Raw genomic sequence first — 23,578 nt, forward strand, 5'->3', positions numbered from 1 at the left:
TGCTGGGTTGGCCTGCATGCATCTCACATGATAAACAGGCAAATATGTATTGACTTCAAATAAAACTTGATGTACAAGATAATGATTACTTTTATGACACATTTGCTTATCATTATAGCTACAATATAATTAATAAGCTGACAAATGATCAGTGAACTATGAGAACAGTATACAGTAGATGTTGGATGGATTTCTTTGGGATGGACTCATACTAGACACATGAGTACAAAGGAAGGAAACTAAAGTTTTCACTTAACTAACAAATGGAGAAGACTGCATTTGTTTTGTGGTTTAATTCTCAAAATGTTATATTTCAAAACCTCACTACACAAAAACAGAACTGTGGACTGTGGGGTCCCCCCTAACAAAAAAAAAATGATAGGCTAATAACTGCAACGAAATGCATCTAAGTAGCCCGGAAATAGCTGTACTTTCACTTTCGTCAATGGTAAAGTTTGTTCAACACTGAACATCAGGGGTGCAACTTTCACAGCCGAAGAACACCATCCCAACCGTGAAGCACGGGGGTGGCAGCATCATGTTGTGGGGGTGCTTTGCTGCAGGAGGGACCGGTGCACTTCTCAAAATAGATGGCATCGTGAGGAAGGGAAATGATGTGGATATATTGAAGCAACATCTCAAGACATCAGTCAGAAAGTTAATGCTTGGTCGCAAATGGGTCTTCCAAATGGACAATGACCCCAAGCATACTTCCAAAGTTGTGGCAAAATAGCCTAAGGACAACAAAGTCAAGGTATTGGAGTGGCCACCACAAAGCCCTGACCTCAATCCTATAGAAAATTTGTGGGCAGAACTGAAAAAGCGTGTGCAAGCAAGGAGGCCTACAAACCTGACTCAGTTACACCAGCTCTGTCAGGAGGAATGGGCCAAAATTCACCAAACTTATTGTGGGAAGCATGTGGAAAGCTACCCAAAACGTTTGACCCCAGTTAAACAATTTAAAGGCAATGCTACCAAATACACTTAATTAGTATGTAAACTTCTGACCCACTGGGACTGTGATGAAAGAAATAAAAGCTGAAATAAATCATTCTCTCTACTATTATTCTGACATTTCACATTCTTAAAATAAAGTGGTGATCCTAACTGACCTAAAACAGGGAATTGTTGCTAGGATTAAATGTCAGGTATTGTGAAAACTGAGTTTAAATGTACTTGGCTAAGGTGTATGTAAACTTCCGACAATTTGATTTGATCCCTAGGGGCAGGACGGGGTGACCCAGCTATATTGTGTGCAAGTAAAAAGAGCTCTACAGAACTATTAGGCCTATGATATGGAGTGTATACTGTTTTTATGTGTAGGTGTATGTGTGTTTTCATTCAACTTTTGTTTTCCAAAGCCTTTCCTTGAGACAAAAAAAGATGGGAAGGAAGTTGTGTTGAGGAGAGTTGAGTTATTGAATGGACTGGTGGGGTCGGCTCGGTGGTCTGGCTGAAATTTGATATAGAGGATGTCTTAAAGACAATCAAAAGTTGTAAACGTTGTTCATTTGTTAGGCTATTGGTTAAAAGGTGCAATACAACATTGATTATTGAATTATCATTGATCTAGTTCAGTCTTATCAATCACTTAAACATATTTAATAATCTCTTATCTAGCTTGATGACTGTGGGCATTTTTGCTTACTTTTTGCTGTTCTAAAAAGAGACGGCTAGAAGGGCCATGGGTCATATTAGATTGTGTAGAAATGCAGGAAATGTGCTTTAGATGCCCCCCCAAAAATGGGAGGACCCCCAGACCACCTGCCAAGTTATGTCCTTGTCACGATCGTCGTATTGTGGAAGAGAGGAGGACCAAGGCGCAGCGTGATAACAATACATCTTCTTTTATTAACGAAGACGAACACGAAACGAACACTGACAAACTATACAAAAACAACAAACGACCGTGAAGCTATAAAATGAAAGTGCAGACACAAGCAACTAACGTAAAGACATAGACAATCACCCACAAACTACCTAATGACTATGGCTGCCTAAATATGGCTCCCAATCAGAGACAACGATAGACAGCTGTCTCTAATTGAGAACCAATCTAGGCAACCATAGACATACAAACACCTAGACTGAACACTGCCCCATAAACATACAAAAAACCCTAGACAATACAAAACACATACATCCCCCATGTCACACCCTGACCTAACTAAAATAATAAAGAAAACAAAGATAACTAAGGCCAGGGTGTAACAGTACCCCCCCCCCCCCCCCCCAAAGGTGCGGACTCCGGCCACAAAACCTGACACAGAAGGGGAGGGTCCGGGTGGGCCTTCTCACGGCGGCGGCTCGGGTGCGGGACGTGGACCCCACTCCACCATAGTCAATACCCGCTTTGGTGGCGCCTCTGGAGCGAGGACCCTTACAGCGAGTCCCGGACTGAAGACTATCCAAGAGGGCGCCACTGGACGGAGGGGCAGCTCCGGACTGAGGGGCAGCTCCGGACTGAGGGGCAGCTCCGGACTGAGGGGCAGCTCCGGACTGAGGGGCAGCTCCGGACTGAGGGGACTGAGGGGCAGCTCCGGACTGAGGGGACTGAGGGGCAGCTCCGGACTGGAGGGCAGCTCCGGACTGGAGGGCAGCTCCGGACTGGAGGGCAGCTCCGGACTGGAGGGCAGCTCATGACTGGAGGGCAGCTCATGACTGGAGGGCAGCTCATGACTGGAGGGCAGCTCATGACTGGAGGGCAGCTCATGACTGGCGGGCAGCTCATGACTGGCGGGCAGCTCTGGCAGCTCCTGACTGGATGGCGGCTCTGGCAGCTCCTGGCTGACTGGCGGCTCTGGCAGCTCCTGGCTGACTGGCGGCTCTGGCAGCTCCTGGCTGACTGACGACTCTGGCTGGTCCTGGCTGACTGGCGGCTCTGGCAGGTCCTGGCTGACTGGCGGCTCTGGCAGGTCCTGGCTGACTGGCGGCTCTGGCATGTCTTGGGTGACTGGCGGCTCTGGCAGGTCCTGGCTGACTGGCGGCTCTGGCAGGTCCTGGCTGACTGGCGGCTCTGGCAGGTCCTGGCTGACTGGCGGCTCTGGCAGGTCCTGGCTGACTGGCGGCTCTGGCGGCTCCTGGCTGGCTGGCGGCTCTGGCAGCTCCTGACTGACGGACGGCTCTAGCGGCTCTGTCCTGAGCCTTCAAAGCCGCCCGTCTGTCCTGAGCCTTCAGAGCCGTCCGTCAGTCAGGAGCCGCTAGAGCCGTCCGTCAGTCAGGAGCCGCCAGAGCCGCCCGCCAGACAGGAGCCGCCAGAGCTGCCCGCCAGACAGGAGCCGCCAGAGCCGCCCGCCAGCCAGGAGCCGCCAGAGCCGCCCGCCAGCCAGGAGCCGCCAGAGCCGCCCGCCAGCCAGGAGCCGCCAGAGCCGCCAGCCAGCCAGGAGCCGCCAGAGCCGCCAGCCAGCCAAGAGCTGCCCCTCAGTCCGGAGCTGCCCCTCAGTCCGGTGCTGCCCCTCAGTCCGGTGCTGCCCCTCAGTCCGGTGCTGCCCCTCAGTCCGGTGCTGCCCCTCAGTCCGGTGCTGCCCCTTAGTCCAGTGGGGTTAATATGGAGGGTCGCCATTAAGAGGAGGCCACGGAAGCGGGGATTAACTATGGTGGGGTGGGGGCCACGTCCAGAGCCAGAGCCAGAGCCGTGGACAGATGCCCACCCAGACCCTCCCCTATAGGTTCAGGTTTTGCGGCCGGAGTCCGCACCTTGGGGGGGGGGGGGGGGGGGGGGGGGTACTGTCACGTTCCTGACCTTATTTCCTTTGTTTAGTCTTGTTTAGTTGGTCAGGACGTGAGCTGGGTGGGCATTCTATGTTATGTGTTTCTATGTTGGGTTTATTGTTTGGCCTAATATGGTTCTCAAGTGTTTGTTCATTGTCTCTGATTGGGAACCATATTAAGGTTGACTGTTTTCACTGTTTGTTTGTGGGTGATTGTTGCCGTGTCTGTGTTTGTTCGCCACACGGTACTGTTTTCGTTCGTTTGTTCACGTCGTTTATTGTTTTGTAGTTGTCAAGTGTACTTCGTGTTCGTCTTCGTTTAATATATTAAAGTATGTATTCAAACCACGCTGCGCTTTGGTCCGATCCTTGCTCCTCCTCAGACGAGGAGGATTACGACGAACGTTACAGTCCTCCTCTGCAAATAGCACTGCTGGGTGATTCAAAAAGTCATAGTCAATCGATCAATACTATAATAATACTCTTAGCAAAATTAGTATTTATTTATTTACAATATGTAGAATCTATGAGAATATAAAGGTTCAGAAGTTTTGTGAAACAGCACAGTTAAAAAATATATGCCAAATGAAATGGTGTTCAGAGATAGATGGGAAGGGTTGAGTGGAGGTGAAGGACGGGACTAAAAACAAACAAAAGATAACTATTGTAAAATATACTGTGTCCGTAAAATGTATATAGTATGTAGAAGCCTACGTGTTGTTGTTCATTAGTTTATGCCAATTAGGGGAGGGATGGTAGGGTTAGGGGAAAATGAAGGAAAATATATCTATATATTTTTTAATAGATATATTTACAAAAAAATATATGGGGGATTGGAAATGCAGACAATTACATTGAGGGAAGCCACAATCTGCAATATTAAAGCTGATCCTTCATTTAGCAATCAGCCCCATTATTATTTGTGTCCTAAGCTTCTTTTGCGACAGTGGGCTGTAGTAACAATACATGATAGGAAACAAATGAGGCGTCTTAAAGCATCCCTTTGATTATATTAATCATTATTTTAAGTTTGATTTGTGCGAGGTGATCCTACTTGTGATACAGTATGTTATTTCGCAGACAGTTTGGTTAGGTTATCATCTCTGTGTAGGCTCCTGTATCTAGGTCCGTTTATTATCTGTCTGGGAGGATGCAGAACAACGGAATGTCAGCCAGACAGTCTGTATTGGTGACTGTGACCTGCATGTCACTGAAGAGGGCTCTTCTATTATCTCCAATGTTCCCTGCGGTTCCCAGTTCCCTCTTCAGCTCAGTGAGACGCTGCAGGATCACCTGTCTCTCCCTGCCCCGCATCAAGCCCCTGAAGTACAGCACAGCCGACAGGTGCTTCTTACTGCAGACAGAGACAAAAAATTAAGTGAATCTTGATATGTAGTTTACTAAAGTTCAATCAACAAATCACATGTCAGAGAGGTTCACAAAAACCCAGACCAGGACAATGTTCTGGGAAAGTACAGCACAATTAAAAACCCAGACCAGGACAATGTTCTGGGAAAGTACAGCACAATTAAAAACCCAGACCAGGACAATGTTCTGGGAAAGTACAGCACAACATACAAGTGGTCATGCCTCATCGGGGAACACCCCCCACTGTCAACCCTGCTTTGTAGCCAATTCAATGGGCTTTTTTCACATGGGAAACATTGCCAAAGCAAGTGAAATAGACAATAAACAAAAGTGAAATAAACAAAAAATGAACAGTAAACATAACACACAAACGTTTCAAAGCAATAAAGACATTTCAAATGTCATATTATGGACAGTGTTACAAAAGGGAAAATAAACAAATATGGGTTGTATTTACAAATGTGTTTGTTCTTCACTGGTTGCCCTTTTCTTGTGGCAACTTGTCACAAATCTTGCTGCTGTGATGGCACACTGTGGTATTTCACCCAATAGATATGGGAGTTGTTCAAAATTTGATTTGTTTTCGAAATCTTTGTGGGTCTGTGTAATCTGAGGGTAAGTATCTTGCTCTACTGCTCTCAGGAATCAACTATGCTTTCTGCTCCCTCTCAATCTGCTACTGTCAACATGCTTCCCCTGTCTGATGAACACTGCTAACCACTGACCTACTTTGTCTTCCACTGCTGTTCTCTCTTCACAGCAACAGGGCCATAACAGAGTCAGAGTAGAATTCATATGATGTTTTTTTAACTTGCTCTTTTTTTGTAATTTATACTGTGCATATTACACCGGTATACTCTGTTGATTACCAAAATCAACAGATACAAGATGTGACCTCAGGAAGATGCATGGTATTACCTGATGTCTGGATAGTCGGCAACTAAAAGTTTCAGGTGGTTCTTTATGTCCCTCTTGTTTGTTTCCCCAATGATGTTACTCAGGTGGTCTCCTACTCGGTGGAGCCAGTCATGGGTTGTCTTATAGAAGAGGAAAGTATTTGTGTGTCTTGTAGTCTTGAATGGTTATAACAAGTCATTTGTTTATGACAGCACTGAGGGGCCTTTCTGATTATACAAAGTAACATTCCTCAAAACACAAAGACATAACGATGAAACAAATCTATGTACTGTAGTATTCTACATTTTAAACAATGTTGAATGAACATGAAAAGTGGAATGTGTGTGGATGTAAATTGATAAAACAATCTTAGAACGGTCAGATTGTGGTTCAGGGTTAAGAAGTGTTAGCTACCATTTCCTCAAACAGATCCTTGAGTTTATCCCACTGCGCCCTCATTTTGGTGGCGGCTTTGTCATGCTTCCTGTTCTTACAGGAGTAGTTGTTTTTCATCAGCTGGGAGACATACTCTTTCACCACGTAGTAGTGCAAGCGGCTCCAAAAGGTCTGATGCAGAGGAACACAGGGAACAGTGGGGCAAGAGAAAATAATTAAAAAGAGAAATGAAAGTCTGCTGTTTTCACTTTTTACATTCTTTCACGTGACTGACATCATCCTAATCAACTAAGTGACATCCATCCTCCTCTCCCTTTTACTGCTTTTCCTGGCAGTTCACCGAAATTTCCACATCAACTCAAGAAGCTACTTTAATCCATTTTCCAGTCTATGCATGGTCACCTTCCAGCAAGACTCTTGAGGAAAGAGAATAGCAGGGAGGCTGCTGGCCCGGACACGGTCTCTCCAGCCATACTTAAGCACTGCGCTGACCAGCTCTCCCGTTTTCACGGACATATTCAACCAGACACTAGAGCAATGCACTGTTCCTGTCTGAATGACTACAGACCTGTAGCACTCACCTTGGTCATCATGAAAACTTTTTAGCGTCTGGTACTGTTCCATCTCACAAACATCAATGACGCTTTCCTCGAAGCACTGCAGTTTGCCTACAGAGCTAACTGGTCTGTGGATGACGCTGTCAACATGGGCCTACACTACATCCTCAAACACCTGGAGAATCCAAAGACATATGCAAGGATACTGTTTGTGGACTTTAGTTCTGCGTTCAATAGCATCATCCCAGAACCGCTACAAGACAAACTCTCCCAGCTGAATGTGTCCAGCTCCATCTGTCATTGGATCACTGAATTCCTGCCAAACAGGAAAAACACCTTTTGGAACTCTTTATCTCTCAGCACCGGAGCGCTGCAAGGCTGCATGCTCTCACCTCTTCTCACTCTACACCAATGACTGCACCTTCAACAACGCATCTGTCAAACTACTCAAGTTTGCAGATGACACCACTATGGTCGGAGTCCTTGTACTGTGGAAAGGTCGATCGGCTAGTGGCCTGGTGCAGTCGTAATAACCTGGAACTCAACAAAGGCAAAACCGCAGGAAATGGTGGTTGACTTCAGAAACCGCCCTCCCCCATCTCTCCCCCTTGACATTGATGGCTCAGCTCTTAGCACTGCTGAATCGATCAAATTCTTGGGGACCATCAACTCCCACAAGCTCAAGTGGAAGGACATCACAACGGTCACCAAGAAGGAACACCAGCGCATGTAGTACTTGTGGCAGCTGAAAAAAACGGCTCATTCTTTTATAGCTCTATGCTCACTCTACTTAGTTGTATTATATAATGTATGTAAACTTTGTTTAAACTCCGGTGTCTGTATTCTGTCTCTAAATGTTGTCTATCACTAGCAGCACCATATCACCAAGTAAAATTCGGAGTATTTGCTTAATTGAGTGTTATATCCTTCATTTAAAACAATATGAACAGCACTTCCCGATTCCTTACCTGTGCATATGGAGATTTCATTTGTAAACAGCGATGGGTCAGCTTCTCTGTACTGCTATACAGCTGTTGGAAGTCCTCATCTGTGGAGAGCCACTTCCTCGTCATCATTCTCCTGAGGTAGGGCTGGAAGAAACAGACGCATATTAACCCACCCATTCCCTCACACATTTGTTTGTTTGTTTGTTTTTGATCCCCCATCCATAACATTGACAGCAGGAGCAATTGAGACCTTAGTTTAAAAGCCTTTACAAAAACATGTGCAAGGAGTAAATCAGTAGGCTACCAAACTAAGTAACTTCCAGGTCACCCGAGACAAGTAGTGTAACGGATGTGAAATGGCTAGCTAGTTAGCGGTGGTGCGCGCTAATAGCCTTTCAATCAGTGAAGTAGTGGTTCCCCTTGCCCTGCAAGGGCCGCGGCCTTTGTGGAGCGATGGATAACGATGCTTCGTGGGTGACTGTTGTTGATGTGTGCAGAGGGTCCCTGGTTCGCGCCCGGGGCGAGGGGACGGACTAAAGTTAAACTGTTACATTGATGCTGTTGACCCGGATGGATCACTGGTTGCTGCGGAAAAGGAGGAGGTCGAAAGGGGGGTGAGTGTAACGGATGTGAAATGGCTAGCTAGTTATTTGTGCCTTTGTGGAACGATGGGTAACGATGCTTCGTGGGTGACTGTTGTTGATGTGTGCAGAGGGTCCCTGGTTCGCGCGAGGGGACGGACTAAAGTTACAGTAGCAAAGACAAATCTCAATCACCTCAACACACTCTGATCAACTCAGGCTATCAGGGCATTTGTAGAACGAGGACAAGGTCAAAGGTCAATCAAACTTCCTAACCTACCCTGACATCATTTTTAAACTGGTCCTCCAGGCCCTGGACCAGTCTATGGACCAGGCCATCCACCTCTCTGCTGAGATGGTCCACTTGTGTTGGGCAGCTCTCCCTGTAGCCCTCCATATGCTCCCTGGAGGAAGAGAAAAAGGGAAATGAAAGTGGTCAGAGGTTAGGTCAGGTTGTCATTCATACACCTATGTTCAATTCATCAGAACACTACATTGGGGAAGGGGGGGTGAAGGGGGAATGGCGTGAGGGTTTCAACAGGGGTTGTCAGAATTATGTTTTGTTTGTGTAACTATGTGATGTTTCTTGTGAAACGGTGGGGTTTTCGGAGTCTGTTTGGAAACATTTGTGACAGATGGATTTGGTCATTTGGGGAAGAAGGGCTATGTTGTCTTGATAGAGCTGCGACATGAGATTATCCAAACAAACATTATGCCAATAGTAGGAAATACGGCTAAACAGTATAAAGTTATATCTGGCCATCTGAGTGTCCTGTCTCCTCGAACATGAATAACTAAATCTGCAGAAGAGAATTCTGACTTTTTCTGCCCATCTCTAATACTATGTTCCTCTTTTTTGACTGACATAGGCATGCTGTGGATTGATTCAGTGGCATTACCAGCTCTGAGCATGGAGAGAGGTCTTTCTCTTTCTACAGCTTAAACCCCTAGGCAGTTATTTTGCGCAGCTCCGTTTCCCTGAAACCACGTGGTGTTTCTCTCTTTAGACTGGCAGTGATATACTTCAGAAATGCCTGTTGGCTGGAAACAGCTTTGCTCTTCAATACACTTTCACTTATACAATAATATGATATAGTGTGCCACTGTGCCTGCATGTGTTTGAGTATGTTTGAGTTGGTTTGTACATATTTATCCATAATTCAACATGACTTGTGTATTTTTTATGGTTATCTTGAACAGCATCTTGCAGGCAGGCTAAATTAGCTTATTTGGGTTCCACAGAAAATGCACATTCAATAAATACTCTCTTACAGTTGTTTCATCGTCCCACTTCATACTTCTGTTGCATAAGTGGCAACTTCAAATCAGACATAGTGAAGTTAAACTTGTACCTAAATGCATGACATTATACCACTAAAATATGGTTGCAAACAAAAAATGTGCATCAAATCACTGAGATAGTATTAAACTAATTGTTACTGACACTGTTCTTCTGATCCAAGACTTCTGTTCTTAGGTAAATCTTTTAGGCAGCAGTCAAATGTCTCATTTATTCACACCTTCCTTTGGTGAATGTACCCCAAAGTGTCTGGCAAGCTGAACTGACTGCCTAGCAACTGTTGTCCAGGACATAAAAGTCTACATTGTGGGTGGCGGAAAGGGAAAGGGGGATACCTAGTCTTTTGTCCAACTGAATGTATTCAACTGAAATGTGTCTTCCGCATTCGGGGGGAGTGTTGTTTACCGGATGTAGTGAAGAGGAGTCAGACTTACTTAAGAGCTGTAAAGCTGTTGATGTAGGTTATCTGATAGTCAGCCCAAAGTGAAGGGTTTTCCACACTGTTACAGCAGTACCTTAATTTAGTCTCAAATCTATGGAGATGGAGAGATAAAACATATATAAGGCATGGGGTTATTAACAAGCAAAGGAGAAGGCCCGGTTTTGTTTTTCCAGTGAATAATGTTTAGGATAGAGATAGAAAAAGCAGACTCAAATCAAATAACATTTTATTGGTCACATACACATGATTAGCAGATGTTATTGCGAGTGTAGCGAAATGCTGTTGCAGAACTGTTGCAGAGCATACCGTTTGGGAAACTGCTCCAACTCTTCCAGGCAGGAACAGACTACTCTCATCTCCAGGTTCACATCAATCCTCTTGGAGTTAACAGCATTGCTCTTAACTTTCTACAAAGAAAGCAACATCAGTTTCAACTCTTACAAAGTAACAGTAGCCTGTCACTACAATGAAAATGTAACTAAGTAGGCAATGTTGCCCTCTAATGGAGATATGACAGTATTGCAACATATGAAATCATGACAAAACAATACCGTCCAAATATCCATGTGTATCTCAGAGTTCAAGAAGTGTTCATCATCAGTCTCTGGTGCCTGTTTCTTTATCCAAATGTCCTCGTTTTCAAGCTCTAATATTCTATCCAGCGAAGCTCTCATGTCCTCCTGGAAAAGACATGGAAAGCAAAAGAATAATAAAGGCTAAAGGACTGATGAGCAAAATATAACAAAAATGTTTGTAAACTCTTCTAGTGTACCTGCTTTCAATCTGAATTCCTCCTAAACATCTTTCCATCTGTCTCTTAGGAGTGTTCGATCCCTTACCTTAGCCCGCATGCAGTATTTCCCCTTGAGCTGGTCCAGGAAGCCCTCCTCCAGTGAGAGGCCTGTTTTCTCAGCCTCCATCTCTGGTCTCAATGAAGGACTGCTCATTATCTTCTCACTGTTTAACAGGGATGGTGTCTCTCAGATACAATAATACTCACCATTTTGAGTCCTAGAAAACATTTTGTTTATATACACTGTACTTCTTAGTCAAGACAATGACTTTTAGTCTTCCTCACCTCTCATAGCTATTGATGATCCAGTCCAGCAGGGCGTAGTAGTCCTTCAGATCTGTCACTTGCTGCTGAAGCGTGTTCAGGTGCTGGCTGACAGCACCATGGTAACAGCTCATGTAGGTGCTGAACACATTGAAGCTGGGTGGGTAAGAGCCCTGCAGCTCTCCCTTCACCTTCTCCAAGTCTTCTACGATGGCCTTGCCCAGCAGACCCAGGTGGATAGCCAGCCAGGAGGCATTCTGCTCGGGCCTGTCCAGATGAACTCTCTTCAACGTTTCCTCGACCCCCTCGCTCACAGCCTCCCTCCAGGCACCCCGCCAGTCCCCTAGCCCAACCACGCCCCCGGGCTCTGCCTCCCTCTTCTCCTCCTCCTGGATGACGCGGGCCACATGCATCAGGAGCTCCTTGTTGCGGGAGGGAAGGCTGTTGGAGTTGCGCACTATCTCCTTCACCTTTTCCTGCATGGCTCTGTAAAGGATGCTCAGGTCCTTCTCCTTCTTGGCCAGCTCCATGGGGGAAGCCTCCTCCGTGCACTCATCCCTCTCCCGCTGGAACTCCTGGCGTAGGGAGAGGAGGTTCAGGTGGGCCTCCTCCAGCACCTCAGTCTTAATCAGCTCGTTGATCTGCATCACTGGAGAGCAAGAGCAGACAGAGTGAAGGCCTTAGCGCATAGAGAGACGACTGTTATCCGTCTGTGGAAGTTCAGGCTGTTTTACCTAATACACACATACTGCACACACAAGCATAGTGATTTACATCACAGATAAGATCTCTTGTGATCTCTGTTGCTAAAACAAAGAAAGATGGACGAGACAAATCAAAGTGAAAGAGAGTGTGATTGAGAAAGAGGGGGAGCGAGAGAGAGAGGGGGGGGTGAGCCTCACCTGAGAGGGGTGTGAGGGGTATCTCTGGGAGTATGTATGACTCTTTGATCTCTACACTCTCCTCCCTCTCTCTCTTCTCCTCCACCGTGATCTCAGTGACAGGCTGGAGCGGCTCCTGTTTGAGGGTCTTGTCCTTCTTATTCCCCACAAGTCGCAAACTCCGTCGAATGGAAGCCCCCTTCTTCAGAAGAGAGTCCCCAATGGTTGATGAGTCTATAGATGGCCAATACAGAGATCAGATTATGAAGACCTTGAAAAGACTCAGGATATCCCAATGGAGCTCTCTAGAATTCTGTCAGTGAAAAATATGTATTTGTGCTCATCTTTGAACAGTATTTATGCCTACTGCAAACAGCCTCTAAAAACATCCATTGACAAAAACAAGTTATGGTTGGTTGGGTAAACAGTGGTGTACCTGAGTGTGTTCTGGAGTGTTTTTTCTGGGATGGTGGTGAATCTTCTGCAATCTCTCCTCCCTCCTTTCTTTGGAAGAACCCAACCGGACTCTTCAGGGGAGAGCCCACAGGAGACCCAGCACTCAAACCTGAGAGAGAGAGAGAGAGAGAGAGTTGCTGCCCAGCTAGCACCTAATGCCAGGAGAACCATATGTTTCTTAGAGCTTGGTGAGAGTGTGGTTGTCCTATGGTTATTTTACATACAACCTACCCACAATGATCTGGGAAGGGTGCAGGATAGACAGGTAGCACATAATGTTCTGAGAACCATATATTTCTTAGGTGGGAATTTCAGCATAACGTTTCCTACAGGTTCCTACATGGTTCTATTTAAAATCATGTTCTCAGAACATTAACAAAACTTTCCATAAAACCACAAGAAAACATTAGTAACGTTCAAAGAACGCTATTTAAAAATATATACATTCCACTCTCAGCTTCAACAAAACTCTATCTTGTTAAGTGTGTTTAAGTGTTCCACTAATTGGCCACACCTGATCTTAATGAGTGTTTGTTTCCTTTGAAATGGCGTCTGTTTGAATAGAGTAAAATGAACAGTTTTGTATGAGTTTAAAAAAATGACACCCTAGGTCCATCCTGGTGGCGCAGAGGACTAATTCCTTGGATAGAAAACAGAAGATCATAGGTTAGAATCTCACTGACGCCATGCCACAATAAATAAATGTTTTTGCATGATTAATGCCTAAGCAAATTAATTTCTGTGTGTCCCATCTGTGCTTGGAGTTCAAAACAGTTAACTCAAACTAAGCTAGCAGTGTTATTAACAGTCTTACTGAAACATGTTCAGAACAATATTTAAAGGTGCACTATGCAGATTTCACTGCCATTTCCTGGCAAAAATTATAATAGTTAATAAATTATAATAGTTTGCCTACTTTCAGTTAATGTGACAAAACAAGCAAGTATAGTGTAGAGAATCATTATACCATCTAAATCCCTAGAAAATCTTGCATTTAAATTTTCAGCTGGTGTACAAAACCAAAAGGAAAAGACAAATTAAATTTAAGAAAGGGAAGCATAGAAATAGTGCACATAGAACAAATCTACCGCTTCTTAGACTTGCTTTCAATGAGAATGACAGATCTATAACTCATGTTTCTATGTGAATTCGGTTGGGTCGCCCAAAAAGTTACATATTGTCGTTTTAATTACCTTCAAATAACCTATAATTTATTTTCTCGGAACGTTAATAAAAACCTCCCAGGAAAACTTTCAGGGAACCATTGTAAAACGTATGGCTTTTTTCGAAGAATCAATGGGAAGCTGAAAAAACATACATTCCCACAATGGGGTCCTCTGCATTTTCTGGTGTCAATTTGGGGTCATGTGCAGTAAAAGTTTAGGAACGCCTGTATTACAGAAGGGTATCCCAACAAAGCTCTCTAGAATTCTCTCAGTGAAAGAGATGTATTTGTGCTTGTCTTTGAACAGCATCTATGCCTACTGCAAACAACCTTTAAAAACAACCTTTGACAAGAACAAGTTCTGGTCGGTTGGGTTAACAGCAGTGTACCTGAGTGTGTTCTGGAGTCTTTTTTCTGGGATGGTGGTGAATCTTCTGCAATCTCTTCTCCCTCCTTCCTTTGAAAAAACTCACCTGGACTCTTCAGGGGAGAGGCCACAGGAGACCCAGCATTCAAACCTGAGCGAGAGAGAGAGTTGCTGATCTCTTTGACAATGAATACCGTTAGAAATGTAACTACTTTTTCAGTGTAATAGTGGGTGTGCTGACTGTTTGTGTGTGTGTGTGTACAAACGAAAAGTCGTACAGTCACACACACGCACAAACAGAAAAAGATACTACGTTGGCATCTGGTTAAGCAGCTTCTGTCAGATTTGTTATTTTACGAAGGTTAGTTATGTTAGTGTATATCCTGCTTGGTTGAGAGCTGTTTTCTGATTAAGATAGGAATGTAAGTTATTGAGTAATGAGGAAAACCACCTGCTCAGTCTGGCCTATGTCAGGCTGAAAATAAATAAATACAAGTCCCCAATACAGTGCATAGGAGAGTCCTTCCTGTAATTTATATTGTCATCCTGTGTCTCCTGAGACTTCCTCTTCCCATGACCTTGGGAAGCCATTTCTTGACTAAAGAGGATATTTCATAACTCACTTAATTTGACAGAGGGACAAACCCGAGTAAAACTTACTTGGTGAGTGAGGGGGCGGCAGCTGATGGGTCAGAGATGTCACTTCAGGGTCAATACTGTCCCCCCCCTGGTCTGAATAGGGTCTGTCCTTTGACCCTTTGCTGTTTGAGGCCAGAGGACTCCTCTCTCCAACCCGCTTCATGCTCTCCCTGAATTGCTTCATCATCCCCAGTTTCTTCTCCTTCACCGAGCCGTCGGGTTGGGTCTTCCTGTTCCTCTCCATGGTGGATTTGAGGGAGGATCCGTCCTCTAGACCCTGAGCTTCATTCACCTCCTCCATGTCCCCAGGTTCCCCAATCTCTGCCATCTGATCACCGCTTGCCATCGAATGTCCCTGGTTACTAAAATAAAATGGTAGGGGAAAGATGAAAAATGTCTCTAAAAAATAAATCTCTTGAGTCAGGTAAGGCGGTGTCTGTGGAATGTGTTGTTAAAAGTGCCTGTAGCTTTTGGTGCCTGTCTCAGCAGTCAGCAGGAACAGCTTCTGTTTACAGACAACATGCTATTTTCTCTTGAAGGTAAGAGGAACAGGGGCAGTATAACGTGTACACTGGGAGTCGGGAAGCAAGTACAGGGAGAGAATAATTTAATAAATAAATGAACATGGAACAAACCAAGAAACCTGAGCAGCGTATATCTATGGAACACAAACAGAGTCACAGGAACAGACACAATAACGCCTCGGAAAAGAACCAAAGGGAGTGACATATATAGGGAAGGTAATCAGGCAGGTGAGTGAGTCCAGGTGAGTCTGATGAGGCGCTGAAGCGCGTAATGACGGTGACAGGTGTGCGTAATAATGAGCAGCCTGACGACCTCAAATGCCAGAGAGGGAGTGTATGTGACAGTGCCCCCTCCCTGATGCGCGGCTCTAGTTGCAGGACGCCGACCAGAAGGAGGACGGTCCCGAGGACAAGGAGAGGGCCGGTTGCTTCTGCTGAGGCGCGGGAACCTGATGAACAGGTTGAGGGATGGGAGCCTGCTGAGACGTAGGAGACTGCCGAGCCGGCTGAGGCGTGGGAGCCTGCCGACCTGGCTGAGGCGTTGGAGACTGCCGAGCCAACCGCGTCTTGTAAACCTGACGAAACGGCTGAGGCATGGAAACCTGACGAGCCAGCTGAGGCATCCCCGGTTGCGGCACCCGGACCCGACGTCACCCACACTCAGAATTCTTATTTTTATTTTTTTTAATCCCTGATGCTCCACTTTGGTGAGGTGTTATTCTCTAATGTATACGCTGGGAGTCGGGAAGCAAATACAGGGAGTGAATTATTTTAATAAATAAACGAACATGGAACAAAACAAGAAACACGAGCAGCGTACAGACATGGAACACAGAGTCACAGGAACAGAAACAATAATGCCTAGGGAAAGAACCAAAGGGAGTGACATACACTATTTTTCAAAAGTTTGGGGTACTTGTTTTTTTTAAAGAGAAGCACATTTTTTTGTCCATTAAAATAACATAAAATTGATCAGAAATACAGTGTAGACATTGTTAATGTTGTAAATGACTACTGTAGCTGGAAATGTATGATTTAAAAAAAAAAAAATATCTACATAGGCCTACCGAGGCCCATTATCAGCAACCATCACTCCTGTGTTCCAATGGCACGTTGTGTTAGCTAATCCAAGTTTTTAATTTTATAAAGATAATTGATCATTAGAAAACCCTTTTACAATTGTTAGCACAGCTATCAACTAGTCTATCAACTAGTCTAAAGAAGGCCAGTTTTATTGCTTCTTTAATCAGAACAACAGTTTTCAGCTGTGCTAACATAATTGCAAAAGGGTCAATTAGCCTTTTAAAATGATAAACTTGGATTAGCTATCACAACGTGCCATTGGAACAAAGGAGTGATGGTTGCTGATAATGGGCCTCTGTACGCATATGTAGATATTCCATACAAAATCTGCCGTTTCCAACTACAAGGGTCATTTACAACATTAACAATGTCTACACTGTATTTCTGATCAATTTGATGTTATTTTAAATGGATAAAAAATTAGCTTTTCCTTCAAAAACAAGAGCGTTTCTAAGTGACCCCAAACTTTTGAACGGTAGTGTATGAAAGGAAGGTAATCAGGCAGGTGATTGAGTCCAGGTGAGTCTGACGAGGCGCTGGCGTGCGTAACGATGGTGACATGTGTGCGTAATAATGAGCAGCCTGATGACCACGAGCGCCGGAGAGGGAGTATACGTGACAGACAGGATGTGCCATCATGGTAACCAACCCAACCTGGCAAAGTACCTCAAGTTAAGAATAAGGGTAGCATTCCTATATTGCTCGGCCAGGGACAAATAATTCACAAGTCACTGCTAAGAATGCATTTTTATAAAAGTCTGTCTTCAGTAGGGATTTAAAAAGGGGCACTGAATTCGCAAACCTGATCTCCTCTAACAGACCATTCCAAAGTCTAGGGGCTCTAATGGCAGTTTTCTGAGATATAGGATAGGGCTAAACCGAGCCTTAATCGTTGAAAAATCGATTCTAAAAGTGATTGGTAGCCAGTGTAGAGAAGCTAAAATAGGTGTGACATGGTACATTTTCTGGTGCCTGTTAAAAGCCAAGCTGCAGCATTTTGAACTATATGTAGACGGAGTGATTTCTGACTAATACATGTATATAAAGAGTTAATGTAGTCTAGGAGTGAGGAAATAAAATCATGATTAACTTTGTCCTGATCAGTGACTGAAATAAAATACTTGACTTTGGCTATATTTCTAAGATGATAAATGCAGGACTGGACAATCTTACATGCAAATCGAGATTTAGATTAGGGTCAAAGAAGACACCAAGGTTTCTGGCTGTAGGCTTTACATTGGTGGACAAAGGACCAAGGTTATTCTCAGTCTGTGTTCTAGCAAGGTGAGGGCCAAATAAAACAACCTGATTTCTTGTCATTGAGCTGGAAGAAGTTGTCAGACATCCAACATATGATATCAACAAGACACTTGTGAAGGGTAGCTACGCTAGCTTGATCACTGGATCTGATCGGTAACTAAAGCTGTGTGTCATCCGCATAGCAGTGAAACTGAATTTTGTGACCGCGAATGATGTCACCAAGGGGACACATGTACAGGGAAAAAAGGATTGGGCCTAGAATTGACCCCTGAGGGACACCATAGTGAATAGTTGCTGGGGACGATACTGAACCACCCATGCTCACTGAGAAACGTAAGTCACATAAATATGACCCCAACCAATCGAGGGCAATACCATAGATTCCCAACCAACTCTCCAGCCGGTAGACAAGAATGTTATGATCGATAGTATCGAAGGCGGCACTGAGATCCAAAAGAACTAGGATAGAGCATTCACCGGCATCGGCAGCCAACAGAAGGTTATTACTGATTGATTCTGGGTTCTAACTCCTAAACTTGGGATAGGGTTAATTATCAGGTACCTTATTGAAATATTGAGTGCTTAGGTTTAGAGGGTCTACACCAGAAGTGAATGGTTATCTGTAGGAGGAAGGTCTATGGTGGGTGCAGTTAAGCTTGGAATGTACTGAGTATAGGGAAAACGATCATATGTGGCAGGCATTGATAAGGGGAGAGAGTCATGAATTAGTGATGATGGGGGTCGACGTCAGGTCAGGTCACATTAAGGGAGAAGGAAAAGTTTATTACTCGTATCACTTAGTTTCCTGCCTAGCAATAAAGATGCAATGTTTAGCAAGAAGGAGGAGACTCCACCCAAAGTGGGGTACATATATCACCACTATTGTAAACATGTTTTTGTCGATTCAGCTGTTCAATCCTTTGGGAAGAATAAACTTGGTTTAAGCTTTCACAGTGTCCGTCGAGTTCTTACTCTAATAATTAGAACCTAACATTACTGACTTTCAATAAAGCAGTTTCCATATTGTGAAGTGAGCGGAAACCTGACTGAAGTTGTTCATACTCAAATAAGCCACCAATTGCTCAAAAACAACTTTCACTCTTGCATCTTTAACCGCAACATTGTAGTTTCTCATCAGATCCTTCATTATCTCACAGAATACTTGAAGTTTGCAGGCCTTCCATTTATGTTCAGCTTTTCTGAGTTCACTTTTTAAGGTACGAGTGTGGTCATTTAACCAAGGTACCCCCTAATTGATTTGCAGTGTTGGGGAAGCTACTCTGAAAATATAGTTTACCAAGCTACCAATTACTTCATACTGGAAGAAGTTAAGCTACACTAAAGCTTTCTTATTTAATTTTATTTAACCTTCATTTAACTAGGAAAGTCAGTTAAGAACAAATTCTTCCCAGCTAGCAATGAAGAATTGGCCCAGAAGCGGCCCTCTTTCGGGGGACCGGAACTGATTGAATCGGCCTGGAATCGGGTGTCAGACTCAGTCTGGAATCAAAATGAATGACTGCCCAGAATACAGTACATCGGGCCATTTCCGTCTACTCTACCGGAATTGAGCTGACTTTGCCGGCATCTTAACTGAATCCCCCAAGAAGCATCCCAATGCAAATTTAAATAAATGTATACAAAATTACCCAATTTAGTCATTTTAAATATTACTATTATACACATACAAATTATACCCATCTACAAAGTTTTTTTTACCCCTTTTCGTCATATCCATAGTTACAGTCTTGTCCTATCGCTGTAACTCCCGTACGGCCTCAGGAGAGGCGAAGGTCGAGAGCCCTCCAAAACACAACCCCGCCAAGCCGCACTGCTTCTTGACACAATGCAAGCTTAACCCGGAACCCAGCCGTACCAATGTGTACGGCTGGCTTCCGGGAAACACCGTAAACCTGGTGACCGGCCCACCACAGGAGTCGCAATAGCGCAAAGGGACAAGGACAGCCAAACCCTCTCCTAAACCGGACGACTCTGGGCCAATTGTGTGACGCCTCATTGGTCTCCCGGCCGCGGCCGGCTGCGACACAGACAGGTATCGAACCAGCATCTGTAGCAACGCAGCTTCCACTGCGATACAGTGTCTTAGACCGCTGCGCCACTCGGGAAGCCCCATCCACAAGATTTTAATGCTGATCAATTGCCTTGCACAAAGTATCAAAATACTAAAATACTCCTTAAACAGGAAAGACTCTTAAAGAATTTAATTTACATGTAAAAAAAAATAAAAAAATGATCACAGAAACAATGAGAAAATATGGAAAAAATAAAGAAATAATGAAATGTTAATTATATAAAGCAGCCCATGTAATCATCTGCCATGAAAACATAGCATGGTAGCAACACAACATGACAACAACATGGTAGCAACACAACATGGCAGCAGCACAAAACATGGTACAAACATTATTGGGCACAGACAACAGCACAAAGGGCAAGAAGGTAGAAACAACAATACATCACGCGAAACAGCCACAACTGTCAGTAAGTGTCCAAAACTGCCCTTAAGAAAAATATAGCTTACTTAAATTAAGTTACTTAGAAAAAGTAGTTCACTACATCCAAACTACTTTGTGAAAAATTACCATATCTAAATATGAAATGTCATAGACTACAAATTGCAAGAACAGTTCACTCTGGAGTCAGATGTTAACAGAATGTGTAATTAAGCCTATTAAAAACAAAAGTGAGAATTAGGCACACACAAAAGTGTTTCAAGTGAGAATTAGGCAGGTTTGATGACGAAAAAGAAAGAACATTCTTGCCTACTTCACCCATATTTTATTAGTAGTGTAGTTCCAGTAGTTAGCTGTATCACTACGTGGCAAAAATGTACAAAACACTAGCAAGATACCACTGAAAACACTACCAAGATTTGAATTTAGAACAACTACCACCAAGCTACTGCAAAATGTAATTACATTACTAGTTTAACTGTACAGTAGTTCACTACTCCCCAACAATGTTGATGAATAAACATCCTCCCCACTTAAATTTCCATCAGAGAGACAGCTTATTTGTTGATAGCTGCAGTGACATGTTAAAACTTGCCTGTAAAAATGGAAAGAGCCGTTTGGTATCTATTGAAGTATGTCTCTGCATAGCCTTATAGTACATTCATCACCATTTTCGAAGCAATACTTAGCATGCAGAGGCTAAAGAGTTCAATTGTATGACAAATGCCCCAATTTGCATGAAACCTAGTCTGTAAAAACAATCTGCCTCAGCAGAATCCCCTGCTCATATTTTCTATAGGGGTAAGCATTACAGACATACAGATACATTTTTCTCATAAGCATACACCCTTTCAAATTTCAAAAGAATATAGCTTCACTCACCTGAGCAACACCTTTTACCGTCTGGAGCGGTGACTAGGCCTACCAATCTGGGGATTTCACTGCTTTCACTTTCATGTTCACCTCGACCAGTAGTGACAGGTAGCTACAGAAGTCTTGTGTAACCAACAATATCACAGCAAAAATGCGGGCTCGAGACAACCTGCGCATGACAGAAGCAAAGATCAAATATTGTTAGAAAGTTAATCATTACGATGCTTTTAAACCAGACTGCACTTTCATACAGGCATAGTTTTGAGATATCCCAAAGTGGAGTTCTACAGTAGACTAGATACGCTACAGGTCTATCTGTAAATTGCAAACAACTGCTCAGAAAAACAACTTTTGATTATTTTTGAATTGTTGGTTATTGTGTGCTTGTATGGCATTTACTGCATTGATTGCACCTGCCATAACACCTGCTAACATATTTTGACGGGGAAGTCATACTGAGACTATGGTCTCTTTTACAGATGAGCCCTGCATAAATACATCAAGCACTTAAAATATATAATACACAAAATTACAAAACGCATGAAGACAAACACACACATAAAAAAAGGGTTGTTTGTCTGTCCCCATAGGATAACCCTTTCTGGTTCCAGGTAGAACCCTTAATTGTTCCAGGTAGAACCCTTTTGGGTTTCATGTAGAAGCCTCCGTGGAAAGGGTTCTACATGAAACCCAAACTAGTTCTACTAAGAACCAAAAATGGAAAACCCTTATAGGTTCTAGATAGCACCTATTTTTCTCAGAGTGTAGCCTTAGTATTTTCTCTGATAGGGTGGTGTATATCCTATTCTATGGTTTGGAAGACAACAGTCTCTCCTACAGTCAAGGACATGTCAGGATATAAGAACTCCTCTGTACATTATATTTCCGGCCAAGATGTGGAGTTAATAACTGTGTGTCCGTGGACAAACAATGTCATCACTCAGCTGTGTGTGTATGTGCATGTGTGTGCATATGTGAGCATTGTTATGTTCATGTTTGTGTCTGTGTATAGACCTACATGCGTGAGAGAGTTGTGTGCCCACAGACCAGATGTCCCTTGGATTACATTTTGGAGCCAATGTGTTACTGGACTACAGGTCAAGGGCTTGGGGTTTGGGCATGACCACAAGGTATCATATGATTAGTTAGTGTGATGATTTGGCTATACTTGCTGTGTCATGCCAATGCAGCTTTGATGGCTGATGCAGAGCTCTGACAGCACTTCCTCTGACATCTTATCTTCCACGTACTACTCCATCTCCTCTACCAGAGGAGTGCCTCTGGGGACCACAGCAGTTATTCGGCCTTCTAGCTGCTGCCGAACCTACTGCTGGAAAACGCCCTTCACTCATCAATCCCGGACTTGTCTCGTCATCATTACACACACCTGGTTCCAATCCCCACTCTATCACTGTATATGCAAATGTTACTTGGTTTCCTGAGGGGAATCTCTCCTACTATTTCCTGAGTACTTTATGTTTTGCACTTTGGGTTCGCCCTGTGCCTGTTTGTTTATGAAGATATATTTGGAGCACAACAGCGTTTGGGTTTCGTCCCGCTTTGATCTATGCTGCTTAATTAAACTCAGCAGTTCTAAACCTGCGACTGTCTACTCAAATCAAATCAAATCAAATGTTATTTGTCACATACACATGATTAGCAGATGTTAATGCGAGTGTAGCGAAATGCTTGTGCTTCTAGTTCCGACAATGCAGTAATAACCAACGAGTAATCTAACCTAACAATTCCACAACTACTACCTTATATACACAAGTGTAAAGGGATAAAGAATATGTACATAAAGATATATGAATGAGTGATGGTACAGAACGGCATAGGCAAGATGCAGTAGACGGTATAGAGTACAGTATATACATATAAGATGAGTAATGTAGGGTATATAAACATAAAGTGGCATAGTTCAAAGTGGCTAGTAATACATGTATTACATAAAGATGGCAAGATGCAGTAGATGATATAGAGTACAGTATATACATATACATATGAGATGAGTAATGTAGGATATGTAAACATTATATTAAGTGGCATTGTTTAAAGTGGCTAGTGATACATTTTTACATACATTTCCATCAATTCCCATTATTAAAGTGGCTGGAGTTGAGTCAGTATCTTGGCAGCGGCCACTAAATGTTAGTGGTGGCTGTTTAACAGTCTGATGGCCTTGAGATAGAAGCTGTTTTTCAGTCTCTCGGTCCCTGCTTTGATGCACCTGTACTGACCTCGCCTTCTGGATGATAGCGGGGTGAACAGGCAGTGGCTCGGGTGGTTGTTGTCCTTGATGATCTTTATGGCCTTCCTGTGACGTCGGGTGGTGTAGGTGTCCTGGAGGGCAGGTAGTTTGCCCCCGGTGATGCGTTGTGCAGACCTCACTACCCTCTGGAGAGCCTTACGGTTGTGGGCGGAGCAGTTGCCGTACCAGGCGGTGATACAGCCCGACAGGATGCTCTTGATTGTGCATCTGTAGAAGTTTGTGAGTGCTTTTGGTGACAAGCCGAATTTCTTCAGCCTCCTGAGGTTGAAGAGGCGCTGCTGCGCCTTCTTCACAACGCTGTCTGTGTGGGTGGACCAATTCAGTTTGTC

At 43.9% G+C, this 23,578-nt stretch overlaps 1 protein-coding gene across 4 annotated transcripts; it reads right to left on the reverse strand.

The window, feature by feature from the left end:
* Positions 1 to 4,499: 4,499 nt before the first annotated feature.
* LOC120060361 (exocyst complex component 3-like protein 4) lies at positions 4,500 to 21,106 on the reverse strand. Of its 4 annotated transcripts, none has more exons than XM_039009626.1 (15): positions 20,987 to 21,106; positions 14,785 to 15,125; positions 14,231 to 14,275; positions 12,573 to 12,701; positions 12,158 to 12,370; positions 11,277 to 11,904; positions 11,038 to 11,155; positions 10,750 to 10,878; positions 10,505 to 10,605; positions 10,191 to 10,289; positions 8,737 to 8,860; positions 7,897 to 8,019; positions 6,390 to 6,542; positions 5,997 to 6,115; positions 4,500 to 5,064 (listed from the first exon to the last, which is right to left on the reverse strand). In XM_039009626.1, exons 2-15 carry the CDS (start codon positions 15,107 to 15,109, stop codon positions 4,845 to 4,847), a joined length of 2,526 nt encoding a protein of 841 aa, XP_038865554.1. In that variant the 5' UTR covers positions 15,110 to 15,125; positions 20,987 to 21,106; the 3' UTR covers positions 4,500 to 4,844. The 4 variants fall into 4 exon arrangements, with proteins under 4 accessions (XP_038865554.1, XP_038865553.1, XP_038865556.1 ...); XM_039009625.1 differs by having other exon boundaries at positions 14,147 to 14,275; XM_039009628.1 differs by lacking the exon at positions 12,573 to 12,701 and having other exon boundaries at positions 14,147 to 14,275.
* Between the last annotated feature and the right edge of the window lie 2,472 nt (positions 21,107 to 23,578).

Source organism: Salvelinus namaycush, chromosome 15 (assembly GCF_016432855.1).
Source record: "Salvelinus namaycush isolate Seneca chromosome 15, SaNama_1.0, whole genome shotgun sequence".
In the NCBI taxonomy this organism is placed as follows: domain Eukaryota; kingdom Metazoa; phylum Chordata; class Actinopteri; order Salmoniformes; family Salmonidae; genus Salvelinus; species Salvelinus namaycush.

Excerpts from the sequence above, each read along its gene's own strand:
- LOC120060361 (XM_039009625.1), bottom strand. The coding sequence starts at position 15,109 with ATGGCAAGCGGTGATCAGATGGCAGAGATTGGGGAACCTGGGGACATG. Across the intron at positions 6,543-7,896 it reads TGAAATCTCCATATGCACAG|ACCTTTTGGAGCCGCTTGCA; the intron begins GTAAGGAATCGG and ends CCTCTGCATCAG. Across the intron at positions 5,065-5,996 it reads GCCGACTATCCAGACATCAG|TAAGAAGCACCTGTCGGCTG; the intron begins GTAATACCATGC and ends CTCTGTCTGCAG.